We start from the raw sequence: 24,661 nt of genomic DNA on the forward strand, positions 1-24,661 counted from the left end.
TCCGGGAATTAACCTAGTGAACCTACGCTGCACGCCCTCAATAGCAAGAATATCCTTCCTTTTTATATTTATTGAACATTTTTTCTGACTGTTTATTTATATTATTGATTAAGTACCGTGTTCACAGACAGATTGTGCTGCTCCAATTAAGAATATCATTGTTCTATTTCAGTGCAGATGACAATAAAACTTTCTTGACTCAGAGATGAGGCTACATGCAGTAACACCCTAGAGTTGGAGAAGTAAAGGCCCCCTTCTCTCCAGACGTTACCTGGACTTGTGGGCGTGTGTCATAGGTTGAGGCTAGATAGACTGGGACTTTATACTTTGGAGGGGTGACCTTATTGATGTGTACAATATCATGAGAGACCTGGGGTAAAGTGAACACTCACAGTCTTTCCCCCAGATTTGAGAGTTCTAAAACCAGAGGGCCCAGGCTCAAGAGAGAGGGGAGAGATTGTAAGGGGGACTTCAGGAGCAACGTTTACACTCAGATGATAGTTAACATTTGGGATGAGCTACCAGAGGAAGGGAAGGGAGTGGATATAATTATAAACTCTGGACAGATAAATGGACAGGATATTTGACCGCTTCGCTCAACACCTGAGCTCGGTCCGCGTTGGCCAAACTGATCTCCCGGTGGCCGAGCACTTCAACTCCCCCTCCCACTCCCAGTCTGACCTTTCTGCCATGGGTCTCCTCCAGTGCCAAAGTGAGGCCCACCGGAAATTGGAGGAACAGCACCTCATATTTCATCTGGGCAGCTTGCAGCCCAGTGGTATGAACATCGACTTCTCCAACTTTAGATAGTTCCTCTGTCCCTCTCTTCCCCTCCCCCTTCCCAGATCTCCCACTGTCTTCCTGTCTCCACCTATATCCTTCCTTTGTCCCGCCCCCCCTGACATCAGACTGAAGAAGGGTCTCGACCCGAAACGTCACCCATTCCTTCTCTCCTGAGATGCTGCCTGACCTGCTGAGTTACTCCAGCATTTTGTGAATAAATACCTTCGATTTGAACCAGCAACTGCAGTTATTTTCTTATATGGACAGGAAATATGGAGCAAATTGAAGCAAATGGGAACCAACCCAGAATGCCAACGTGGTTGGCATGGACAAGTTGGGCTGAAGGGCCTGTTGCCATGCTGTATAGCTCTATGACTCATGCAATGAAGGGGGCAGGATTCTTCAGTGCTCAGAGAAACAGAGCACAGAATAATTGAAGGAGAAAATAAATATGAACCAATATGGACAAAGGATTGATTGGGTGGGTTAGCTAAACAGCTGGCACATGTGTGGTGGGCAGCACAGGCCCTTCTGTAATTTAAAAATTAGACATGTAAAGTCAGGGAAAAATGTATTTGGGATCAAACAGACCACACAAACAAAAGGGACTCTTTTTAAAGAAGCATGCCTGGGACATGTTTGTGTCCGTGTGAGTAGCAAGAACACGTCCTCTGTGTTACATTCAGGAATCGCTCATCAAACTCTCCCTCTCTGTTTTCATTGCAGTCGGATGGAACCATTCTGGCCATTGCACTACTGATCCTTTTCTTGCTGCTGGCGCTGGCTCTCTTCTGGTGGTTCTGGCCCTTGTGCTGCACTGTGGTAAGTCCTGGTATCAATCCAGACGCTCGGCAAGCGACTGCCAGCCGCTCGTAGCGAGGAACAATGCTCCGAACTTGGCAAAATAAGTGTGTCATCCGGGACACACGGGATCATCACGGGATTTGTTCATCTGCCTTAGGAAAAAGGGGGGGAGGGGTTGGGGGGGTGGGGGGCATGTAAAAGCGACTCTGGAAAGTTGGGACATCTTGCGTTGCGACCAAAATCCTTTCTAGGCATCAGATCAAAGCCATGAATACAGTTTTGGGAATCTTGTGACTTGAGGCACACTATGGGGTAGGTTGCTCAGCTGGGAACATCCCATCCGTACTGTAAACAGGACTGAAACTGGCTGGACCTGAACATCTTAGCTCATGGATAGGATCTCCTGGCCAAGAGCTCCAGCAATCAACGAGTATTTGAACTCGGCTCGCAGAGGCTATGTGTAGGAAGCAAGCTGGTTGTTAAAGCTACATTTCCTTCATAAGAATGCCAATTGCAGTGAAGGAACTCCAAAGTCGGTTCACGTGGGTCAGTAGGTGACAGGAGCAACCAGAGAGCGGTGAGAAGGGATCCCCGTGACCGATGCCACTTCTAATCAGAAAAAGATGGGACTACAAAGAGATACAATGATACAGTATGAAAGGAGGCCACTTCAGCCCACTGTGTGCCTCCTGGATTGTCGTACGAAACGATATGATACGACACAATAGAACTTTATTTATCCCAGGAGGGAAATTACTCTGGAGGACATAGGATTAAGGTGAGGGGGAAAAGATATAATAGGAACCTGAGGGGCGTCTTTTTTTACACAAAGGGTGGTATATAAATATGGAAGGAGTTGTCAGTGGAGGTAGTTGAGGCTATCAAAACCTTATAAAAACATTTGGACAGGTAGATTTTTTTTCCAGGTTTTTTTAGATTTTTGAGATACAGCGCGGAAACAGGCCCTTCGGCCCACCGGGTCCACGCCGCCCAGCGATCCCCGCACATTAACACTATCCTACACACACTAGGGACAATTTTTACATTTGCCCAGCCAATTAACCTACATACCTGTACGTCTTTGGAGTGTGGGAAGAAACCGAAGATCTCGGAGAAAACCCACGCAGGTCACGGGGAGAACGTACAAACTCCGTACAGACGGCGCCCGTAGTCAGGATCGAACCTGAGTCTCAGGCGCTGCATTCGCTGTAAGGCAGCAACTCTACCACTGCTATGGAGGGCGTGCAGCGTAGGTTCACTAGGTTAATTCCCGGAATGGCGGGACTGTCGTATGTTGAAAGGCTGGAGCGATTGGGCTTGTATACACTGGAATTTAGAAGGATGAGGGGGGATCTTATTGAAACATATAAGATAATTAGGGGATTGGACACGTTAGAGGCAGGAAACATGTTCCCAATGTTGGGGGAGTCCAGAACAAGGGGCCACAGTTTAAGAATAAGGGGTAGGCCATTTAGAACGGCGATGAGGAAGAACTTTTTCAGTCAGAGAGTGGTGAAGGTGTGGAATTCTCTGCCTCAGAAGGCAGTGGAGGCCAGTCCGTTGGATGCTTTCAAGAGAGAGCTGGATAGAGCTCTTAAGGATAGCGGAGTGAGGGGGTATGGGGAGAAGGCAGGAACGGGGTACTGATTGAGAGTGATCAGCCATGATCGCATTGAATGGCGGTGCTGGCTCGAAGGGCTGAATGGCCTACTCCTGCACCTATTGTCTATTGTCTATTGTCTATTGCCACCGTGCCGCACGGATAGGACGGATACATGGATAGGATGGGTTTAGAGGGATATGGGCAAAATGCAGGCGGGTGGGACTAGTGTAGATGGGGCATAGTGGTCGGCGTGGGCAAGCTGTCCCAAAGGGCCTGTTTCCATGCTGTATGACTTTATGACTCTATGACTCCCATTCTTTCCAACAGGCTAGGTTTTTCTCTGCATCTCTTCTGAAAAATACCGATGAGACTCCTTCCTTTTTAGCAGAACATTTCAGTTCATAACTTACTGTGTAAAAAAAAAGTTCAAATGTCTTTTCAAATTATTCTTCCCTCTTGGGTGGCACACTGGCATAGCTGGTTGAGCTGCTGCCTCACATCGTCAGAGACAGGGACTCAATCCTGACCTTGCGTGGAGTTTGCATGTTCTCCCTGTGACTACTTGGGTTTCCTCCGCGGGTTCCAATTTCCTCACGCACCCTAAAGGCGTGCGGATTTGTAGGTTAATTGACGCTCTGTGAAATTGCCCCTTGTTTTTAGGGAGTGGATGAGAAAGTGGATAATGTAGAACTAGTGAAAACGGGTGATTGATGGTCGGCATGGACTCGATGGGCCGAAGGTCCTGTTTCCATACTGTATCTCGAACTAAAACTAAACTTAAACTAGTCGACTATCTTTCTGCTCGGGAACAGGATTTTTTGGGGGGTAATTGCTTCAACCATGCTGGATGCAAATCTGGAACTCTGCTTCCAAAAATGTATTGAAATGAATATATAAGCAAAGTTCTGAGGGATAGGTTACTGTACACAGTCTACATGTGTCATAAGATGAGTATCCAGCCCACTCCTTCCAATAGTTGAAGGACTGGTAACTAAAGTACAGAGATTTTGATTTTGAACAACTCTATCAAATCTCTTCAGCCTCTCTGTTCCAAGGAGAACAATCTCAGTCCCTCCACAGAACTGAATTATTTCTTGGCAAAACCAACCTCAATAAAATTTCTGCTCAGCAATTCCAACAGAAGTGGCAACAAGTAATTTCCAGGCATGGAAAGAGATTCAAGCTGTTAGACTCCGTGGACGTAGCTTTTCCTTAGCCTTGTGCTCCCATTAGACAATTTAATTGTATGCAGATAGAAATAACCACAGATGCTGGTTAATACACAAAAGTTCTGGAGTAACTCAGCAGGTCAGACAGCATCTCTGGTGATCATTGGATGGGCGATGTTTCGGGTCGAGACCGTTCCGCACAACTCAATGTTTTTCGGGTCAAGACCCTTCGTCAATTCAATTGTTGTACGAATGGGAGCTGTTGGGAAAGAAATCCTGGGAAAATATAGCAAAGCAAAATCCACAGACCTTGGAGAACGAGCAATAGGGATGGACTGTCAGCAAAGCACAATGAGCCAAATGTATTGCTGTTTCCCAGAGATACCACAGTTCTTCCAGCAGATTGATTTGTGGAATAAAATAGCGCAAAGATAAATCAGATTGGGAAGCTGCATTTTTTAAACCTTTTTTCCTTCAAATGGGCATCCCTTTAAAGCTAATTTGTTTTTGGGAAGGACATTGGGGTACCCAGGGAGGGGAGAGTTGGCAGGTTGCTTTGCATAGCCTCTGGAGGAGGTCGAATAAAGTCATAACATTTGGAATCATATTATTCCAGAAATCTGATACACAGAAAGGGGTAGAGTCTCAGAGAAATAGCCTCATCCCCACTTGACCCATAACTGGAATGAAAATTGGTTCCTGAGTTAAATTGAGTATGGAGTATTCTGTTACTTCTTACCTACTTGGAGTAGAACTATAATTTGGAGGTGATTGTGACTCTGAATTGGCCATTGTGAGAATTCTCTGCTCCCTTTTTTTTATTTGCACCAACGCTTGCAGTGACTGGACTGAAGTAGACTTCACATGTGCAAGATATCACTGCAGACTAGGAACAAGCATGTTCCTCAACTTAAAAATTACAAATATATATTACTCAGGGAGCAAATTGATGATAAAATCCACCCAATTTGGCAATCCATATCAAACATGTTCAGCACACAGAAAAGTAGAGCACATGAACAGGCCCTTCGGCCCACAATGTCTGTGCCGAACGTAATGCCAAAGATAAATGGTCTCCTCTTTTTAATGTTTTTGACATGAGGTGGCATCTGACTTCTGACCTTTCTCTCTTGTCTCCAGATCATTGCAGAGCCTCCACCACCAGCATCCGACGATGAAGTAAGTACTGGATTCTCTCTTCGCAATGGTTCAATGTTTCTTTTATTCAATGATACCTTATTGTCACAGGAACCTGGGTACAATGAAATTCCTTTGTTTTTGCATACAACCCTGTGAGGTCACACAGCAGAGCTCACCCAGGCAGTCCACAAAGAGCCACCACCTTTCTGGCGGAACATTCATTATCATTCACTGGAATTTAGAAGGATGAGAGGGGATCTTATAGAAACGTACAAAATTTATAAGAGGACTGGAAAAGCGGGATGTGGGAAAAATGTTCCCAATGTCGGGGGGGGACTCCAGAACCAGGGGGCCACACTGTGTAAGAATAAAGGGGAGGCCATTTAAAATGGAGGCGAGAAAAAACTTTTTCACCCAGAGTTGTGAATCTGTGGAATTCTCTGCCACAGAAGGCAGTGGAGGCCAATTCACTGGATGAATTTAAAAGAGAGTTAGATAGAGCTCTAGGGGGCGAGCGGAATCAGGGGATATGGGAGGGGGGAGAAGGCAGGCACGGGTTACTGATTGTGGATGATCAGCCATGATCACAATGAATGGCGGTGCTGGCTCGAAGGGCCAAATGGCCTCCTCCTACACCTATTTTCTATGTTTCTATGTTTAGCGCTAATGAAATTTCAGAAGCTCTTAGTACAGTCCTATCTTCTCGCAGCGGCAGACCAGGCATGCTGCCGTGTGTGGAATTCTATGTATTTTATACACCATCTGGGAATGTTGTACAGCAGACTACACCCAGGCAGTCCCACAAAGAGTTGCCACATTTCTGGTGCCGACAAAGTTTCAAAAGATCTTAGTATCTTATCTTCTAGCAGCGTCGGGTGCTGGACGTAACCTTCTGGTCCCTCTTAGTTCTGATGAAGGTTTCAACCCGAAACATCGCCCCTTCCTTTTCTCCAGAGATGCTGCCTGCCCTCGCTGAGTTACTCTCCAGCATCTTGTGTCAACCTTCTTAGTTCTCTCGACCCCCCCCCATCCGAGGTGCCAGTGAAATACTTTCTCTGCGGAGATGAGTTGTACACTCCTCGGTCATTTCAGTCTAAGAATTCCACATGGGAGCGGTGCCAAGACACCCTTGCCAGAGGTAGAGGGTGCAGCATAAACCAGAGGTGCTGCTTTCATGGTTTAGATGTGGCTAGGAGAAGTCTTAAAGAGTGAGGGACAGTTCCACAGTGAGAGGGAGAGATTTTCCATTGAATTGAATTAAATTGAATTGAATACTTTATTGCCGCTGTGTTGTAGTTCGTGACCTATTAACAGAATAGTCAGACAACCAAAATCGTTTAACCTCTTTATTCTACTCACCCAGGTGGGAGAGAGCCAAGATACCGGAACGTTCTTGGAAACGTTCAGGCAGCCAGTGTAGCCTCTCTCTCCGAAAGCTAGCATTTACACACCTTTTATACCCCAAAATACATGTGCCAGTATTTTTCCATCACTGCCTTATATGGCAAGTTTACAACGCCCTATAAATCTTTATGTGTCTTTCGGGACCCTCCGTGTCCGTTGTGTCCATCGTGACCTCTTCTTTCTTGGGAACAAAGGGCAGTCCATATGGCAAGATGTTCTTCTTAACACTTCAAAGCTTTGAGACCGGTTGCTGATATCAGAGGATACGATCAGCCATAAACCGCGCTTCCATGCTGACAACAGGATGCCCCAGGAATAATCCGAGCTGGAGCTTTTACACTCCTGCAATAAAACCCACATAGCTGCATTCGTAATGTTAGCTCCTTACAACTGTGAGATTCTTTGCTTGCATATACCCAAAGGTATCCAAATAGTCGCCACGTAAAGGGCGCTTACAAAGTCATAAAGCATCACGCGCCACGCCCTCCTTCGTTCTCTCCCCCCCTCCCCCATGCCGAGCTCTCCTTTGTTTCCCCTCCCCCCCCCCTACCTGTGCGTAATCCATATCCCTACATTCCCTGCATGTACATATGCCCATCCAAAAGCCTCTTAAATGCCACTATCGTGTCCGCCTCAACTGTTAATAAGGACGCAAACAGTTCCGAGTTTCGTTTAGGAGTTGCTGATTTCTGCTGAGTGAACACACGAACATCGTTAGCAATGCTGAAGCGCCCTTCCTTTGGCTGAATCAGTACATCTTCGTTTGGAGACACCCCACTACTAATCGACTTGAACTATCAAAACCTATAAGGACAAAGATGGTCTAGTTTCTCCAGGGCGAGATGCATAGCTCAAACAATCCTTAATTGCTGTCACTTACTTAGGGAACTGGCAACATTTTCCTGTAAAATTGCACCCCAAAACTCTCCAGGTCTTTTGTTTCTGATAGTCGATGTGTCTCATTTTTTTTCTGCCTTCCTTCATGAAAATTGCCCAAGCATGTCTCTTCTCAAAATTGTATCCAATGATTTTTAACTGAAAAGCAGAATTAAGGTGAAAAAAATGTTGGGAATACTCCACGGGTCCAGCAGCATTTGCAGAGAGAGAGAGAGAGAGAGAAACAGAATGAGTGTTTCATCGATGACTTTTTGGGTCTCCTGAAATGCTTTTAATTCATATTTATTCACCTTGAGCTCATGGTACAGGAAACAAGTAAATCAGATCAACTTCTCAGAGCTTGTGATTATTAGCCCACACTTTGTTCATTATCTGTGAATTATAAAGGATCTCCTGAAACGCAAATGTGTCATTTGCTGCAACTCCTCTTTGCCACAGTGTGTTCGACATCTTGTTCGACATCTTGCCCCACTTTGAGCACAGCAGTTTTCCCTTGAAAGGTTAATGTTACGTGTGATCTAAAAAACTGCTGGATGCCTTTCTTTTGAAACTGCAAACTGCAACAGCAGCACAAATCTCACAGCGAGGTCCGTGCTGCGCGATCTCTGTGACACAAAAAAAGTGCCCGAGGTGATTTAATGACAAGTTTACACAGCGTTTGCCAAAATCAGCGTTGAAAACCTATAAAGATACATTCTTGCGTTGTGACACAGTGGGTAACATTCCTCACTTCTTGAGTCAAAGGGTTGTGAGTTCAGAGATTTGGTTATAAAAATCAAGGGTGAATCCCTCAGGGAGCTGGAGTAAGCGTGAGATGTGGTATTGAGATGCCTAACTGAGGCCTCTCTGCCCTTCAAGGTTTCAAGGCCAGTTTATTGCCGCATGTACCAGTTATAGGTACAGTGAAATTTAAAGTTACCTTATAGTTGTTGGACGACAGAATATCCCAATATTTTGACGACAGGATTAGTGTTATTGCAGAGGGCACAAGACACTGCAGAGATGAGGGATCTTAAGCAAAACACAGCAAGGCGCTGGAGAAACTCAGAGGGTCAGGCAACATCTTTAGATTAGTTTAGAGATACCGCGTAGAACATACAGACCCTTCAGCCCACATTTCTGCACCTACAACCTCATCTCAGTGCCGATTCACACTATCTTACACACAGAAGCGAGCACATTTCACAATTTACGAAACAATTAACCTACATTCCTGCTTAGGACAGACCTTCGGAGCTGTGGCGTGTATTACAGCTATAGCAAAGGGGATTACAGTAGGCATGAGCAGAGCAGGCCAGACTTGACTGGAAGGGGGCCCTAGCAGGGACGACAGCAGATGACAGATTCTGAGACCATTGGCAGCTCATTCCTCTCAATAAGCCAGAAGTGCGGATCAATGTATCCAAAGATCTACAGAAGGAGGAGAGTAAGCGAGGCACCCGTAAAGGACAGCATAAAAATAAAAGAGAAGAAGACGTATAACGAATAGCAAAGAGAAGAGTCTGGAAAGCCAGAGGGTTGCGGACTCTTTTCAAAGAGCGAAAGATCAAGAGGATAAACCCTTAAAGAAAGGCAAAATACAAGGAGACAGCAAAGAAATGACTGAGCTACGAGGGCTACAGAACTAAAGCCAATACAGGAATAATAGGACGAGGACTAGCAATAATAAGGAGAAGCTTTTTTAGGTATGTGAAGAGGAAAAAAAATAGTCAAGGCAAATGTGGGTCCCTTGAAGACAGAAGCAGGGGAATTTATTATGGGGAACAAGGAAATGGCAGACGAGTTGAACCGGTACCTTGGATCTGTCTTCACTATGGAAGATACAAACAATCTCCCAGATGTTCTAGTGGCCAGAGATCCTAGGGTGATGAGGGGGTTACTGGGGAGTGGGAGATGGTAAGAGAAATGTGTGTGTACAGGATGGGGAGAGCATGGAGATGGGGTTAAGAGAGAATTGTATTTGATGTTAATACCACTAGGTTGTAAGCTATCCAAGTGGAAATAAGATGCTGTTCCTCCAGTTCATGGGTGGTCTTACTCTTGGAATGGGGGGACGAGAACTTCTCACTTCTCCTTATCTGAAAAATATGTGTCTTTTGTCCCATACCTATTTCTCTTTTCTAGCTTGTAAAACCCCCAACTGGATTAATCTGAAAAGAGTCCCAACCTGACACATTAAATGTCCGTTCCTTCCACAGATGCTGCCTGGCCGGCTGAATTTCCCCAGTACTGTGTTTTGTCAGAGTTACTGCTGGTGCCTTACATACTGTTGCTAAACCAGATGTAATCATTATCATATCATTGCTAGGGGGAACAATTTGGGTGCTTTGTTTTCAACTTTACAGCAGAGACTGCAGTTCTAAAAGTACTCTGCTGGTTTTAAAGGGATTTAAGAGCCATTGAAACAGATGCAAAAAAGACGCAACTAAAAAATAGCTGTTCTTTCTTCGTAACCTACTTTTTAATTTCTATACACCAGGAAGCTTTGTGTGCAATTTTGGCAATGAATAGCAGCCAATATTTTCAGTTATGATTATAATACATTATAATCCTCAGCTAGAAGGGGTGGAGAAGTGGAAATAATATTTATCTGGAGTATTACAGCATGATGTGATTATTGAAACTCTTAAACGCCACATTTACGAGAAAATGAAAACAATTCATGTTCAGTTTAGTTTATAGATACAGCGCGGAAACAGGCCCTTCGGCCCACCGAGTCTACACCGACCAGCGATCCCCGCACATTAACACTATCCTACACACATACTAGGGTCAGTTTTACACATACACCAAGTCAATTAACCTACATTCCTGTACGTCTTTGGAGTGTGGGAGGAAACCGAAGATCTCGGAGAAAACCCACGCAGGTCACGGGGAGAACGTACAAACTCCTTGCAGACAGCACCCGTAGTCGGGATTGAACCCTGGTCTCTGGCGCTGCAAGCGCTGGAAGGCAGCAACTCTACCGCTGCGCCACCGTGGCTGGAGAGAAAAACTATTTCAAGGGCGATGGGGATAGAAATTGGAATTGAATTGACAGCTTTGTCAAGGAATTAAAACAATAACAATAATCGCATTGATGCTGCCTGACCTGCTGAGCATTTTGTGATACCTTCGATTTGTACCAGCATCTGCAGTTATTTTCCTACGCATTTTGTCTTTATACAGCACCTTTAATATAGTAAAATATCCCAAAGCAGTTCATGAGACCGTCATCAGAGACAACTTGATTCCATGACACATGAAGGCGTATTGTAAACTTGGTCAAAGAAATAGGTTTCAAGGAATATCATAAAGGTGGAAAAGTAGTGAGATGGGAAGGTTCAGGGAAGTAATTGTAGAGCTCAGCATCTTGCAGCGAGAGTCATGAGCATCCATGATAGGACCATTAGCGCGGACGATTTCCGAAAGGACAATTCCGGTAGCGCAGAAACATGCCCTTCGGCCCATCGAGTCCGTGATGACCAGCGATACCCGCGCCCTGGTGAGACCGCACCTGGAGTACTGTGTGCAGTTTTGGTCTCCAAATTTGAGGAAGGATATTCTTGCTATGGAGGGCGTGCAGCATAGGTTCACTAGGTTAATACCCGGAATGGCAGGACTGTCGTATGTTGAAAGGCTGGAGCGATTGGGCTTGTATACACTGGAATTTAGAAGGATGAGGGGGGATCTTATTGAAACATATAAGATAATTAGGGGATTGGACACATTAGAGGCAGGAAACATGTTCCCAATGTTGGGGGAGTCCAGAACAAGGGGCCACAGTTTAAGAATAAGGGGTAGGCCATTTAGAACGGAGATGAGGAAGAACTTTTTCAGTCAGAGAGTGGTGAAGGTGTGGAATTCTCTGCCTCAGAAGGCAGTGGAGGCCAGTTCGTTGGATGCTTTCAAGAGAGAGCTGGATAGAGCTCTTAAGGATAGCGGAGTGAGGGGGTATGGGGAGAAGGCAGGAACGGGGTACTGATTGAGAGTGATCAGCCATGATCGCATTGAATGGCGGTGCTGGCTCGAAGGGCTGAATGGCCTACTCCTGCACCTATTGTCTATTGTCTATTGTCTATTGTCACACTTACACTATCCTACACACACTGTGGCCAATTTACAATTATACCAAGCCAATTAACCTACAAACCTGTGCGTCTTTGGAGTGTGGGAGAATACAGGAGATCCTGGAGAAAACCCACATGGGCAAGGGGAGAACATGGTGACATTTTTGCAAGAGTGTTTTACTCATTGCTCCATACAAAGTGTCCTTACTTCCCCCCCCCCCCCCCCCCCCCCCCCCCCCCCCCCCCCGTCCTCTGTTGTCTTATCAATTATAATGTGAAGAGGCTTCAATCTGAGAGTTCATAAACTGCAGCAGATGTTTACTTGGAATGAAACAGCTGTCACAAAAATATTAATTCGCTTCAGAAATGTATGTGTTGGATGCAGCTTTATCAAGAGTTCAAACATTCATATTGTCATTCCGAGGAAGTTAAATCATTGATGAGAATGATGCTACATGATTCCAGGGTTGTTTCATTAACTTAGTGCAGAGAAACAACACCTTCGCTCAGTCCACCCAGGCCTACGCGATCTCTCAGTTGATGAACATTTTAACTCCTCTTCCCCTTCCCCTTCCCATACTGATCTTTCTGTCCTGGGCCTCCTCCACTGTCAGAATAAGGTCAAATGCAAATTGAAGAAACAGCATCTCATATTTCACTTGGGCAGCTAACACCCCAGTGGTATGAATATTGATTTCTCTAACCTCAAGTAACCCTTGCTTTCCCTCTCTCTCTGTCCCCCGCCCACCCTAGTTCTCTGACTAGTTTCACTGTCCTCCTGATTAATGTTGCTGTTCGTATGTATCACAAAATGCTGGAGTAACTCAGCGGGTCAGGCAGCATCTCAGGAGAGAAGGAATGAGTGACTTCTCGGGTCGAGACCCTACTTGAGTTTGTATGCCTCATGATCACCCTCCCCTCAGCCAACAATGAACCATTCTACATTTCCTAGATCATCGTCTGCTTCGATCTGTTGTTCTCACGCCCTCCCCTTCTATATCTCTGGTTTCCCTCTCCCTGGACTCTCGGTCTGAAGAAGGGTCTTGACCCAAAACGCCACCCATTCCTTCCCTCCAGAGATGCTGTTTGACCTGCTGAGTTACTCCAGCATTTTGTGTCTATCTTCGGTGTAAACTAGCATCTGCAGTTCCCTCCTGCACACCCTTCCAAGGCAGTGATTTCAGCGTGCACTGAGGAATTTTGCAATTAAACCCTTGCCAAAGACATTAATCTTCAACTCGCCGGCCCAGTTCTCACGTGATTTTGAACTAATGCAGAAGGGATTAGAGATAGAATTTCTGGAAATTACATGGCTGAGCCCTGAGATTCATATAGAGCTGTTATTATTTTTGCAATGATAGGCAGACAAAGCATTGAGAATAAGAGGTTTGTTGATACATGACCTCCTGCTGTCTGGTTTGACTACTTCTCGCTGTCTTGAGTCCTACAGGACTGTAAATAGATACACACAGCAACCTATGCTCTACTAATTGCAAAAGAGACCTCTTTTTTCATGCTTGCACCAGTTTTATTTACTGGTGCCTGAGGGTAAGAGCTGCTGTTACATTACAGGAAGCTCTCAGAGCATGAGGCTGGTGATCACAGATAATTTACGCACCGTACATCAGGATCATACTCTGGGCACAACTCTAGAATGGGCCCCAAACCCCCAAGACCTGACTCAGAGCTGAGGCAAGCTCAAAAGATATTTACAGATACAAAGAAAAGGCAAGTGAGCTGGGTGCGATACTGTATATTAGAGGAAGAAGGGTGATAGGCTACAGTATCAACAATGGTAGGAATGTTAAAGACTAGAGAGCACAGGATTAAGGTGAGAGGGGAAAAGTTTAAAGGAGATGTGCTGGGCAAGTTTTATCTAACATAGAGGGTGGTGGGTGCATGAAATATGGTCCCCCGGGATGGTGGTGGAGGCAGATGGGATAGTGGTCTTTAAAAGGCTTTTAGATGGGCACATGGATATGCAAAGAATGGAGAGGTATGGATCATTATAGACAATAGACAATAGACAATAGACAATAGACAATAGGTGCAGGAGTAGGCCATTCGGCCCTTCGAGCCAGCACCGCCATTCAATGTGATCATGGCTGATCATATGCCAGCAAGTTAGACTAGTTATTCACAAAATGCTGGAGTAACTCAGCAGGTCAGGCAGCATCTCAGGAGAGAAAGAATGGGCGACGTTTCGGGTCGAGACCCTTCTTCAGACTTTGGACTAGTTTATCGGCATCGTAGTTTAATACAGCATGGAAACAGGCCCTTTGGCGCACCAAGTCCATGCCAACCATCGATCATCCGTACACTATTCCGATGTTACCGCCATCTTCGTATCCTACACACCAGGGACAATTTACAGAACCCAGTTAATCTGTAAACCTACATGTCTTTGGAATGTGGAAGGAAACCGGAGCATCCGTAGAAAACAAATGCGGCCAGAGAGAGATCATGCAAATACCATACACACAGCACCCATGGTCAGGATCGAACCCGGGTCTCTGGCGCTGTGAGGCCGCAGCTCTACTGCTGTGCATTGTTCAGCATGGACATTGTCAGTGAAGGTGTGCTGTATTGTTCTATGTTTAAAGCATTATCAGCTGTTGATTTGTTACCGTCTTGATGGGAAAGATAAGGACTAATAATTCCTTATAATAATTCTTGAGATGTCATAATGGTTTTTGGTAGACAGATAGATACAAAATGTTGGGGTAACTCAGCGGGTCAGGCAGCATCTCTGGAGAAAAGAGTCCCCTCTCTCCGACGCTCACTTTCCTTCAGTTGTTCTTTGTACCTTTTCACACCTCTAGTTTCCCTCTCCCCCGACTCTCAGTCTGAAGAAGGGCCTCGACCCGAAACGTCACCTATTCCTTTTCTCCAGAGATGCTGCCTGACTCGCTGAGTTACTCCGGCATTTTGTGTCTTATCTTCGGTGTAAACCAGCATCTGCAGTTCCTTCCCGCTCTTAGTTTTTGGATATTTGGTGTTAATCATTCAGGGTTTGCAAAGCGGAGATTATAATTGATTTTGAATAGGTGGTGTGATGTCAGTTGGCTATTACTTATTCATAAAATCCACTGCAGTTAATTGAAACGATTAATTTTTAATTGTAGGGCTGCCGATTTGAGGAATCCATGAGGATGAAAAGATTAGAACAAATGTCAAAGCTTGTGTCAGCCTTGGGTATCTGAATGACCCGAATGATTAAATCCTAAAAATAACATTTTGAACAAAATAAGAGCTGAATATTAATTTTCTTTCACAAAGTCAAAAAGGCCTTTTAGCTTAAACAGCACAAAATCAACTTCATCTTTGTGGATGATGCACGAAAATGCCTAGAAAATGTAGATTTTTTAAAAATTCTACAATCTTGAAGTAAAAAGCCACGTGGGAATTAATGTAAGAAATACACTATTATACAGAGGAAGAGGAAATCAGTGCAGTCCCATTGAAATAGTCTGTTCAAATCATTATAGAACTCTTCAGCATGTTGAATTTTATATTCCCTATTTGAGGATTTTAACAATAAATTAACATTAGTTCATTCCTTGCATAAATCTTGATATTAAGGAAATTGAATATGACCAGGATTCATCTGTGAGCACAACCAGAGTACAATTTGCTGGCCATTCGTACCCATATCCCTGTATGTTGTTGTTTATCCAGAAACGATCCCATGTGAAGCCAAATGTATTATTTTGTCGAATGGTCCTCTGCTGAAGTCCACTGAAATCACAGATAAAATGTATGATTATTGGTACCTTGCCATTAATAGTTTCAGCATGCCTTGTAAACAGAACAGGATAAAGTATTTACTTTAAGAGATGTTGACATCTGGGGCCAGAGGAGAATAGTTACCTCCTTTTCTACTTAATTGCTGCCACATTGGACTATGTAGCTCCAATGGTTTATCATTGAGTTGAGTTGAGTTTAGTTTATTGTCAGGTGCAGATACAGTGAAAAGCCATTTAGGACTGAGATGAGAGTTGTGAATCTGTGGAATTCTCTGCCGCAGAAGGCAATGAAGACCAATTCACTGGATGTTTTCAAGAGAGAGTTAGATCTCGCTCTTAGGGCTGACAGAATCAAGGATATGGGCAAAAAGCAGGAACAGGGTACTGATTTTGGATGGTCAGCCATGATCATATCGAATGGCGATGCTGGCTCGAATGGCCGAATAGCCTACTTCTGCACCTATTTTCTATGTTTCTATACATGAATGCAACCAAGCCATTTGCACTGCACAGATAAAGATAAAGGATAAAAGAATACAGCATTTAGTGCAAAGATATAACTCTTAAGTCTGACAAAGTCCGACTAAAGAAAGGTCAAAGGTTTCTATTGAAGTAGATGGGAGGACAGGACCACTGATGAGGGGACCGTTCAATTGCCTGATAACAGTTGGGAAGAAACTGTTTCTGAATCTGAATTGCCTTGTTTGGGTTCAGGAAAACTTGGCTGGCAAATTATCTTCTATCCCTAGGATATAGACGACCTATTATATTTCATTGTCACATGTAACGACCAACACAACAGGCTCACTTTGTCTTGGCAACAAAAGACAAATTTCAACCTCAATGGAGAATCTGATGAAAAAACATCGAGGACACCTATTTGTCACTAACTCCCCCTCATCCCTCGTTCTGCAAATAATTATTTTCAAGGCCTAATTTAAATTGTCCTAATTTCAACGTGGTCCTTTGTTCTACTTGGGCTTGCCTTCTCCGGATCATGTTATCTTCTTGTTTGCAATACATCGTTAACTACTTGAAGCACTCATTGGTGTTCTTCAGGGATAGGTAGGTTGTGCCTACTTTTGCAAACAAAATAAAAATATTTTTCTTACTTATTTCATTTCATATTTTATCAGAAATCCATTTTGTTCAAAACATAGTGCTTTCTAATGTTACTTACTCCCCTACTTCACTTAATATCAAATACAACAAATTCTGATATTTCCGACACTGATTGTTTTCTGTATATTTTATTGCTATATTGTTTTCTATATTCTCAATAAATATAAGTAAAACATTTAGTTTAGTTTAGAGTGGAACAGTGTAAGTTCAGCATGGAAACAGGCTCTTTGGCCAATCGAGTAACTCAGCGGGTCAGGCAGCATCTCTGGAGGAAAAGAATAGGTGACGTTTCGGGTCAGAACCTTTCAGAACCGAAGCGTCACCTATTCTTTTTCTCCAGAGATGTTGCCTGACCCGCTGGGTTACTGCATTATTTTGTGTCTATCTTCGGTATAAACCAGTATCTGGTTTATCAGAATGCAGTGTAAGAAAATAACTGCAGATGCTGGTACAAATCGAAGGTATTTATTCACAAAATGCTGGAGTAACTCAGCAGGTCAGGCAGCATCTCAGGAGAGAAGGAATGGGCGACGTTTCGGGTCGAGACCCTTCTTCAGACTGAGGATCCTATCAGAATGAAGATCCTTCCTACACCACAAGTAAACAAGTTATCTGTCTGCACGGTGTCATATTGCGGAGGTGAAACAGGTAGTGGAGGGATGCCAAATCTAAATTGGATCATCTGTTCACACCTTAAGCCATAAACCATCTGCTAAATGTGTCGGTCGTCCTATGAATAATAAAAGCATTCTGTATTGATGCTGCAGCCAAGAAAGTACACCAACGCCTCTACTTCCTCAGAAGGCGAAGGATATTCGGCATGGCTCCAATGGCTCTTATCAGTTTCTACAGATGCAGCATAAAAAGGCACCCTATCCAGATGCAGCACAGCTTGATCTGGCAACGGCTCTGCCCAAGACTGCAAGAGGTTGCAGAGAGTTGTGAACTCAGCCCAGTCCATCACACAAACAGGCTTCCTCCTTGAGCTTTCTACACTTCTACACTTCCTCATCTACCTTAAAACAGCGGCCAACGTAACCAAGGACCTTTTTCTCTTCCCCCCAATCCCGTCAGGCAGAAGGTACAAAGGTTTGAAAGCACATACCACCAGATTTTTTTTTAAACAGCTTCTCTCCAGCGGTTACTAAACTCTTGAACGGACCTCTCAAATGCCGAGTTTGTATTCCAGATCACCCAATCTACCTTATTGTAGCTATTACACCTTTTTTTATTATCTGCACTTTCCCTGGTAGTTGTAACATTACAGTACATTCTGCATTGTGATTTTTTTGTTCCCTTTTGCACTACCTTAATGAATATATATATAGTATGATGTGCCTAAATGGCTCACATCATAGGTTTTTACTCTATCTTGTGGAATAAACCAATACAAAACAATAGTAATAAGCCTATTTAAATACTGATGTTGTGTGAAGCAATGCGTGCTTCATGAGAACCCTGGAGTTTTGAAAGCCTTCAGAATCCCATTATCTATATACTAAAACTCTCGTTTGTTATCTTGTTCGTGACTGAACTTCAGCCAAAACGGTACACGATAGCGCGACAATTTTAGGCCCACCTTACTCACCGTCATCCCTTTGGTGCTAATGGAAGAAGTTTCATTGAAATCGGTGTTATATTTTTATTATGCACATTTTAAAGTTTAAATCTATCTCCTAGGGAGGGAGGGAGGGAGGGAGGGAGGGAGGGAGGGAGGGAGGGGGGTGGAGAGAGGGGGGATGAGGGGGATGGAGTGGGGGGGAGGGGAAGGGGGGGAGGGGTGGGGAGGGGGAGGGAGAGGGGGAGGAGAGGGTGCTACACCAATGCAGGAGAGGTTTGAGCCCAACGGGTCCACTTGGTCTAGTTATGCTATAAAATTGGTTCCTATGCATGGTTTAATTTGTCCAACAAGAGTACCGGCTAGCTGAGCAACATGCTACCTGGGCAATAGAGAGCTTATTTTCCGCTGACAGATACATTGGTTGGCCTTGATAGATTTTGATGCACAAACTGACAGAAGCGAGCAAAGTTTTCAGGACAGAATATTTGACTGATGTTATTAGTTATTAGAGAGACAGCAGGGAAACAGGCCGCTCGGCCCACTGAGCTCATGCTGACCATCGATTTACCCGTTCACACAAGTTCTATGTTATCCTACTTTCTCATCTCACTAGGGGCAAGTTACGGAGGCCAAAAAAACCCACAACCCCGCACATCCTTGCGATGTGGGAGGAAAACCAAAGCACCTGTAGGAAACCCACGCGGTCATGGGGGGAACATGCAAACTCCACACACACAGCGCCCAAGGGCAGGATCAAACACAGGCCACTGTGCGGCCCCTTACGATGTGTGGCCATTATGGTTGCTGATTTGTGTGCACTATTTGCAGTGACAGAGAACGGTGCAAAATTGAGTTAAAACCGTAGGAATTATGACCACACAAGGGTTTGTACAGTAAGTTTCATGGACTTGAATCCACCTTGATAGAGACACAAAGACAAAATCTCATAGCGATTATCTCCCTTAATACACCAATAGAATTAGAAGCACAACTATTCCTATTTGGAGTCTTGAAGTGTCCACTTGGCCAAACAAAAAATCACTCAGGTTGCATAGTTTTCTGAAGGTAGACACAAAAAGCTGGAGTAAGTCAGCAGGATAGGCAGCATCTCTGAAGAGAAGGAATGGGTGACGTTTCGGGTCGAGACCCTTCTCCAGACCCTTCTTCCGTTCATCAGACCTTTCTTCAGTTCTTCACCCGAATCGTTACCCATTCCTTCTCTCCAGAGATGCTGCCTGTCCCGCTGAGTTACTCCAGCTTTTTTAATGTCTATCTTCAGTTTAAACCAGCATCTGCAGTTCCTTCCTACACATTGTATAATTTTCTAATATATTCTCCTGTTGATTAGGATTTCTTCATCCTGACTGGCGACAGTAAAAAAAAGCTTGGAGTTAATTTTAATTTATATTTGTTTGTGATAACATTTCGTTCAAGATTATCGCAAGCAGATATCAATGTTCTTAGTCGTGGTGCAAGGTTTCGGCCCATACGGTAAAGAGTGATCAAATGTATGAACTCTAGGGACATCCTTCTGTGTTGAACCCAATTCCTGCATGAGTATGCAGAAATATCAATAAAGTGGATAGCTTCTGCAGAGAGGCATTAAAAGCGCCCGTTTAAATATACTTATAAAAAGTTGGAAAACAAACATGAAGTAACAGATTTGTTTTTAAAGTATTCTCTTACTCAGCAGTGTAAACATAGAGGGAGTGATTGCAAAATCCACTGAGTGTAATAAATCTCCTCTGGCCTGCTTGCAAGACACTGGCACCAGACCAGTGTTCTTCCTGTTTTGATGCACTTTCCTTCAAAATACACGCACACGCACATGCACACACAAAATATGGTGTTCGCAGGTTCTACACATGGATATTTTGTTCCTCTTTTACCGTTATAAGGTCAAAAGTCATATTTGGCAATTGGATCCAACTCTTAAAGATTGGGTCAATGTTATCATAAGGTCATAGGGTCATAAGTGATAGGAGCAGAATTAGGCCATTCGGCCCATCGAGTCTCCTCCGCCATTCAATCATGGCTGATCTATCTCTCCCTCCTAACCCCATTCTCCTGCCTTCTCACCATAACCCCTGACACCTGTACTAATCAAGAATCTATCTATCTCTGCCTTAGAAATATCCATTGACTCGGCCTCCACAGCCTTCTGTGACAAATAATTCCACAGATTCACCACCCTCTGACTCAAGAAATGTCTCCTCATCTCCTTCCAAAAGGAACGTCCTTTAATTCTGAGGCTGTGACCTCTAGTCCTACACTCTCCCGCCAGTGGAAACATCCTCTCCACATCCACCCTCTCCAAGCCTTTCGCTATTGGTAACATCACTAATGTTAACCTACTAGGATCAGCTTGGAAAGCTTAAAAAGCCTTTGGCATTTCCTCTTGCCTGATTTCCAGCACGGATGAAAGCAGCTACTTTGGTGATGATACTTCATTGTCACCTGAACCTAGGTACAGTGAAATTCTGTGTTTATGCATTCAAAGTTCACAAAGGAATTAGCACAAAGGCGCTGACAAAGTAACAAAACGTATTCATCCTATTTTCATTCCAACCCCCACCCCCCCCCCCCCCACATCAGGTCCCCCTTTGTTCTTGGTACCCCCCCCCTCCCCCTTGCAAGATACCCCTTCGATCTCCCCAACACAGCAGTTAAACGCCACGTGTAGTAAGGAACTGCAGATGTAGGCTTACACCGAAGATAGACACAAAAAGCTGCAGTAACTCAGCGGGACAGGCATCATCTCTGGAGAAAAGGAATAGGTGACATTTCGAAGAAGGGTCTCGGCCACACAGTAAAACACCACGTGTTCTCGTCTCCCGCTAACCATTCTCTCTCTCGCTTTTCAGGAGGATTTGGATTCGGAAGGACTGCCCAAGAAGAAATGGCCAACTGTTGACGCCTCATACTATGGAGGCCGCGGTGTGGGAGGGATCAAAAGAATGGAGGTAAAGAGTTATCCCAGTTCCTTCGTTAAAACCTGTAAGTGGCTGGAAGTAAACTCTTCAAATGAATCATATTTTCATCTGCATGTTGAAAAGGCTGAACCCAACATAGCAAGCCTTTAGACTCTCTTTTGTCAAGCAGATGCAACATTATATTATGGCCCGACATGGCCTTGGCATTGAATTTGAAGTTCATTGTAAGGGTCATCCTCAATGTCTTAGTCCATATTCAATATTTATCACTGTATGTGTTTGTGCATTTGAAGAGATTTGTGTGCAATTTATTATTGTGTTCCTTGCCTTACAGCAGAAACCACACTTGGTCTGTATGTCTTGTTTAGTTTAGTTTAATTTAGAGATACAGCATGGAAACAGGACCATCAGCCCATTGAGTCCATGCTGACCATCGATCACCATACATTAGTTCTGTCCTATGCACCAGGGACAATTTATAGAAGACAATTAACCAACAAACCTGCACGCCTTTTGGAGTGTGGTAGGAAACTGGAGCACCCGGAGAAAACCCACATGGTCACAGGGAGAACGTACAAACTCTGTACAGGGCAGCGGCAGAGGTCAGGATCGAACCCAGGTCTCTGGCACTGTAAGGCAGCAACTCTACCACTGCACCACTGTGCCGCCCAACAAATGTCAACAGATGTAGAACATTTTGGGACATTCTGGATTATTAAATTAAGTTATCTTTTCAGTGCATTACCCCATAACACAGCTTTAAGCTTGAACAACAAATTGAACTAAAGGCCTGCAGAGGGTTTTGAAGGATATACGGTAACATAGTTATAAACAGAATATATCACAAGGTTGGCTTCACTGTATCCCCAATTCTTTGCGACAAACACAAGGGGAAATTGTTCCTTGTTGCATGGGTTTAATGGAGCTGTGGAACCTAATATTTAGTAGTGAGAAACCACCGGAGACAACAAGAAACTGCAGTGGCTGGAATCGAGCGAAACACACAGTGCTGAAGTAATTCAGCGGGTCAGGCAACATCATTGGAAGGAATGGATGGGCGACATTTCGGGTCTGAAGATGGGTCCCAACACAAAACATTGCCTTGATGTTTTGACAGCTTTGACAAGCTCAATCTGTCCATTATTTCGACAGGTCTTTCCACAGATGCTGCCTGACCTGTGGAGTTCCCCCAGCACATTGTGTTCTCCACATATTTTACTACATTGATTGTTTTACGCACATTGTGCTAGCACAGTGGCGCAGCGGCAGAGTTGCTGCCCTTCAGCGCCAGAGACCCAGGTTCGATCTTGACCACGGGTGCTGCCTGTACGGAGTTTGCACGTTCTCCCTGTGACTGCATGGGTTTTCTCCTGGTGCTCCAATTTCCTCCCACATCCCTAAGATGTGCAGGTTAATTGGCTTCTGCAAATTATCTCTAGTGTGCAGCATACAACTAGTGTACCGGTGATCGCTGGTCGGCACGGGCTTTAGAGTATCACTGAACTAGACATACAACAGAGGATGTATTTCAGCTCCATTTTCCCTTATGGACCTTTATATGCGTTTCCTTTAACAGGGAGTGAAGGAGCCGGGAGTGGTAAAGCTCGGTAATAGGTTGCCAATAAGCCAAGTTAGTTTTCCGACAGCTTGCAACTGTTGAACTTCACTGTCACTGCCTTCAGCTCCCAACTGCATTTCAATTCCTCTCGATTACAATGCCAGGAACAGCAATGTAAATCAATGCAGAAGAGCCCTGCAAATGGACCAGCCTGTGTGTGATAGTCAGGGGGCTGTAAAATGATATTTATTGCACGAAGAAGCAGTCTATGAAATATTAATGCTTTTCTGAGAAGCGTAATCCAGTGAAGGAGGAGGACTAGCATAAAGCTCTCAGAAAGCAATTTAAAACGTACACCCCAATCCTTCCAGTCATGTTATGCAGATGTGGATAAACAGCAGGATCTCACTCATTTCTATTCCAGGACAAGGATTTGGCCGGTGAATTATTTTGTATGATTTACCCTAATAATATGTCTGTTGGTATCATTCTAGTCAATAAGCTCCTTTCCCATGTCATTCTTGTTTTTCCATTCCCCTCCCCATTCCTGTATCTGACGTTCAATATTCCTTATCCGTCTGAAGAAGGGTCTCGACCCGAAACGTCGCCCATTCCTTCTCTCCAGAGATGCTGCCTGACCTGCTGAGTTACTCCAGCTTTTTGTGTCGACCTTCCTTATCCGCCCTTTGTCTATTGGTATGATGGTGCTTTATTGTCAATGTGTAAAGTCCAAACGCACAGTGAAATTATTTTCTTACCAACAGTCCAGTTGAGTATCACCATTCCACCCCCGATTATACAGAAATAGTCTACCGAGCCTGCATGCAAATTTGGACGGATATAGTATGCTGGCTAAAGAGGATTTAACTACCTCCGAACTTGAAGAATAATTAAAACTCTAAATGGGTGCCATTCAGCGTTAGTTACTGCACTTTCCCAGTACTTTACTTCTAATGCCTTCCAGTAATTCTCCAGAGGCAATGGCTATCTCCTCCACTGGAGTAACAGGGCACTGAACTACTGATTGATGTTCGTGGCACACCAGCTAATCAGAAAACGCCACTGCATAGGAAGGAACTGCAGATGCTGGTTTAAACCAAAGCTAGACACAAATAGCTGGAGTAACTCAGCGGGACCGGCAGCATCTCTGGGGAGATGGAATGGATAACGTTTCGGGTTGATACCCTTCTTCAGACTAAACTCCATTGCCTCTGTGACACGTTTCGTAACACTGGAAAATAGTTGGTAATTCAAATTAACAACAAGTTACCTTCAGGTAACAGGCAGCAATTCCACGAAGACAGATTGCGTGAAAGTTTGTAAGTAAAACATTTTTGTAACAATGGAGAAAATGTTTAGTCACATTATAGAATCCTTAATGTGATGCAGTCTCAATGCAATGAAGCAGAGAACTATATTCTGCACTTTGTATCGTTCCCTATTGTACCTGAGTTTGAGTCGATTGTATTTCTGTATAGTATTATCTGATTTGCTTGAACAGGATGCAAAACCAAAGCTTTTCATTGTACCTCAGTACATGTGACAATGAGAGACTGGAAACCAAAACAAGTAATGTCACAAGTGGCACATATGTTTCAGGCCTATGACTGTTTGTTATGTGACTAGCAGCTATTCTGGGCCCTTTAGCTACATCACATCATGCACCAGGCATGCAGATCAGTCCACAGAATCAGCGCACCACAAAATACATGAAAGTCGATAAAACCAGTGGTGGCAGGAAAATAGAGATGAACCGAATTGACATACACTCACAGAACAGTCCCTGATACCTATCGTATCCATGTAACCTTCTAAATGTTTCTTAAACATTGCCTCAACTACCTCCCCCTGCAACACGTTCGATTCACCCACCACCCTTTGTGTAAAACAGT

At 44.2% G+C, this 24,661-nt stretch overlaps 1 protein-coding gene across 1 annotated transcript in view; it reads left to right on the forward strand.

Annotated features, from left to right (window-relative positions):
• LOC144610460 (anthrax toxin receptor 1-like) overlaps positions 1-24,661 on the forward strand; it is a 198,820-nt gene that overhangs the window by 135,031 nt on the left and 39,128 nt on the right. Inside the window, exons 13-15 of the mRNA XM_078429186.1 lie at positions 1,510-1,605; positions 5,500-5,538; positions 21,143-21,241. Coding sequence (XP_078285312.1) covers positions 1,510-1,605; positions 5,500-5,538; positions 21,143-21,241 — 234 coding nt within the window. The remainder of the gene's footprint in view (positions 1-1,509; positions 1,606-5,499; positions 5,539-21,142; positions 21,242-24,661) is intronic.

The sequence above is a fragment of the Rhinoraja longicauda genome, chromosome 36 (assembly GCF_053455715.1).
Source record: "Rhinoraja longicauda isolate Sanriku21f chromosome 36, sRhiLon1.1, whole genome shotgun sequence".
Classification (NCBI taxonomy): domain Eukaryota; kingdom Metazoa; phylum Chordata; class Chondrichthyes; order Rajiformes; family Arhynchobatidae; genus Rhinoraja; species Rhinoraja longicauda.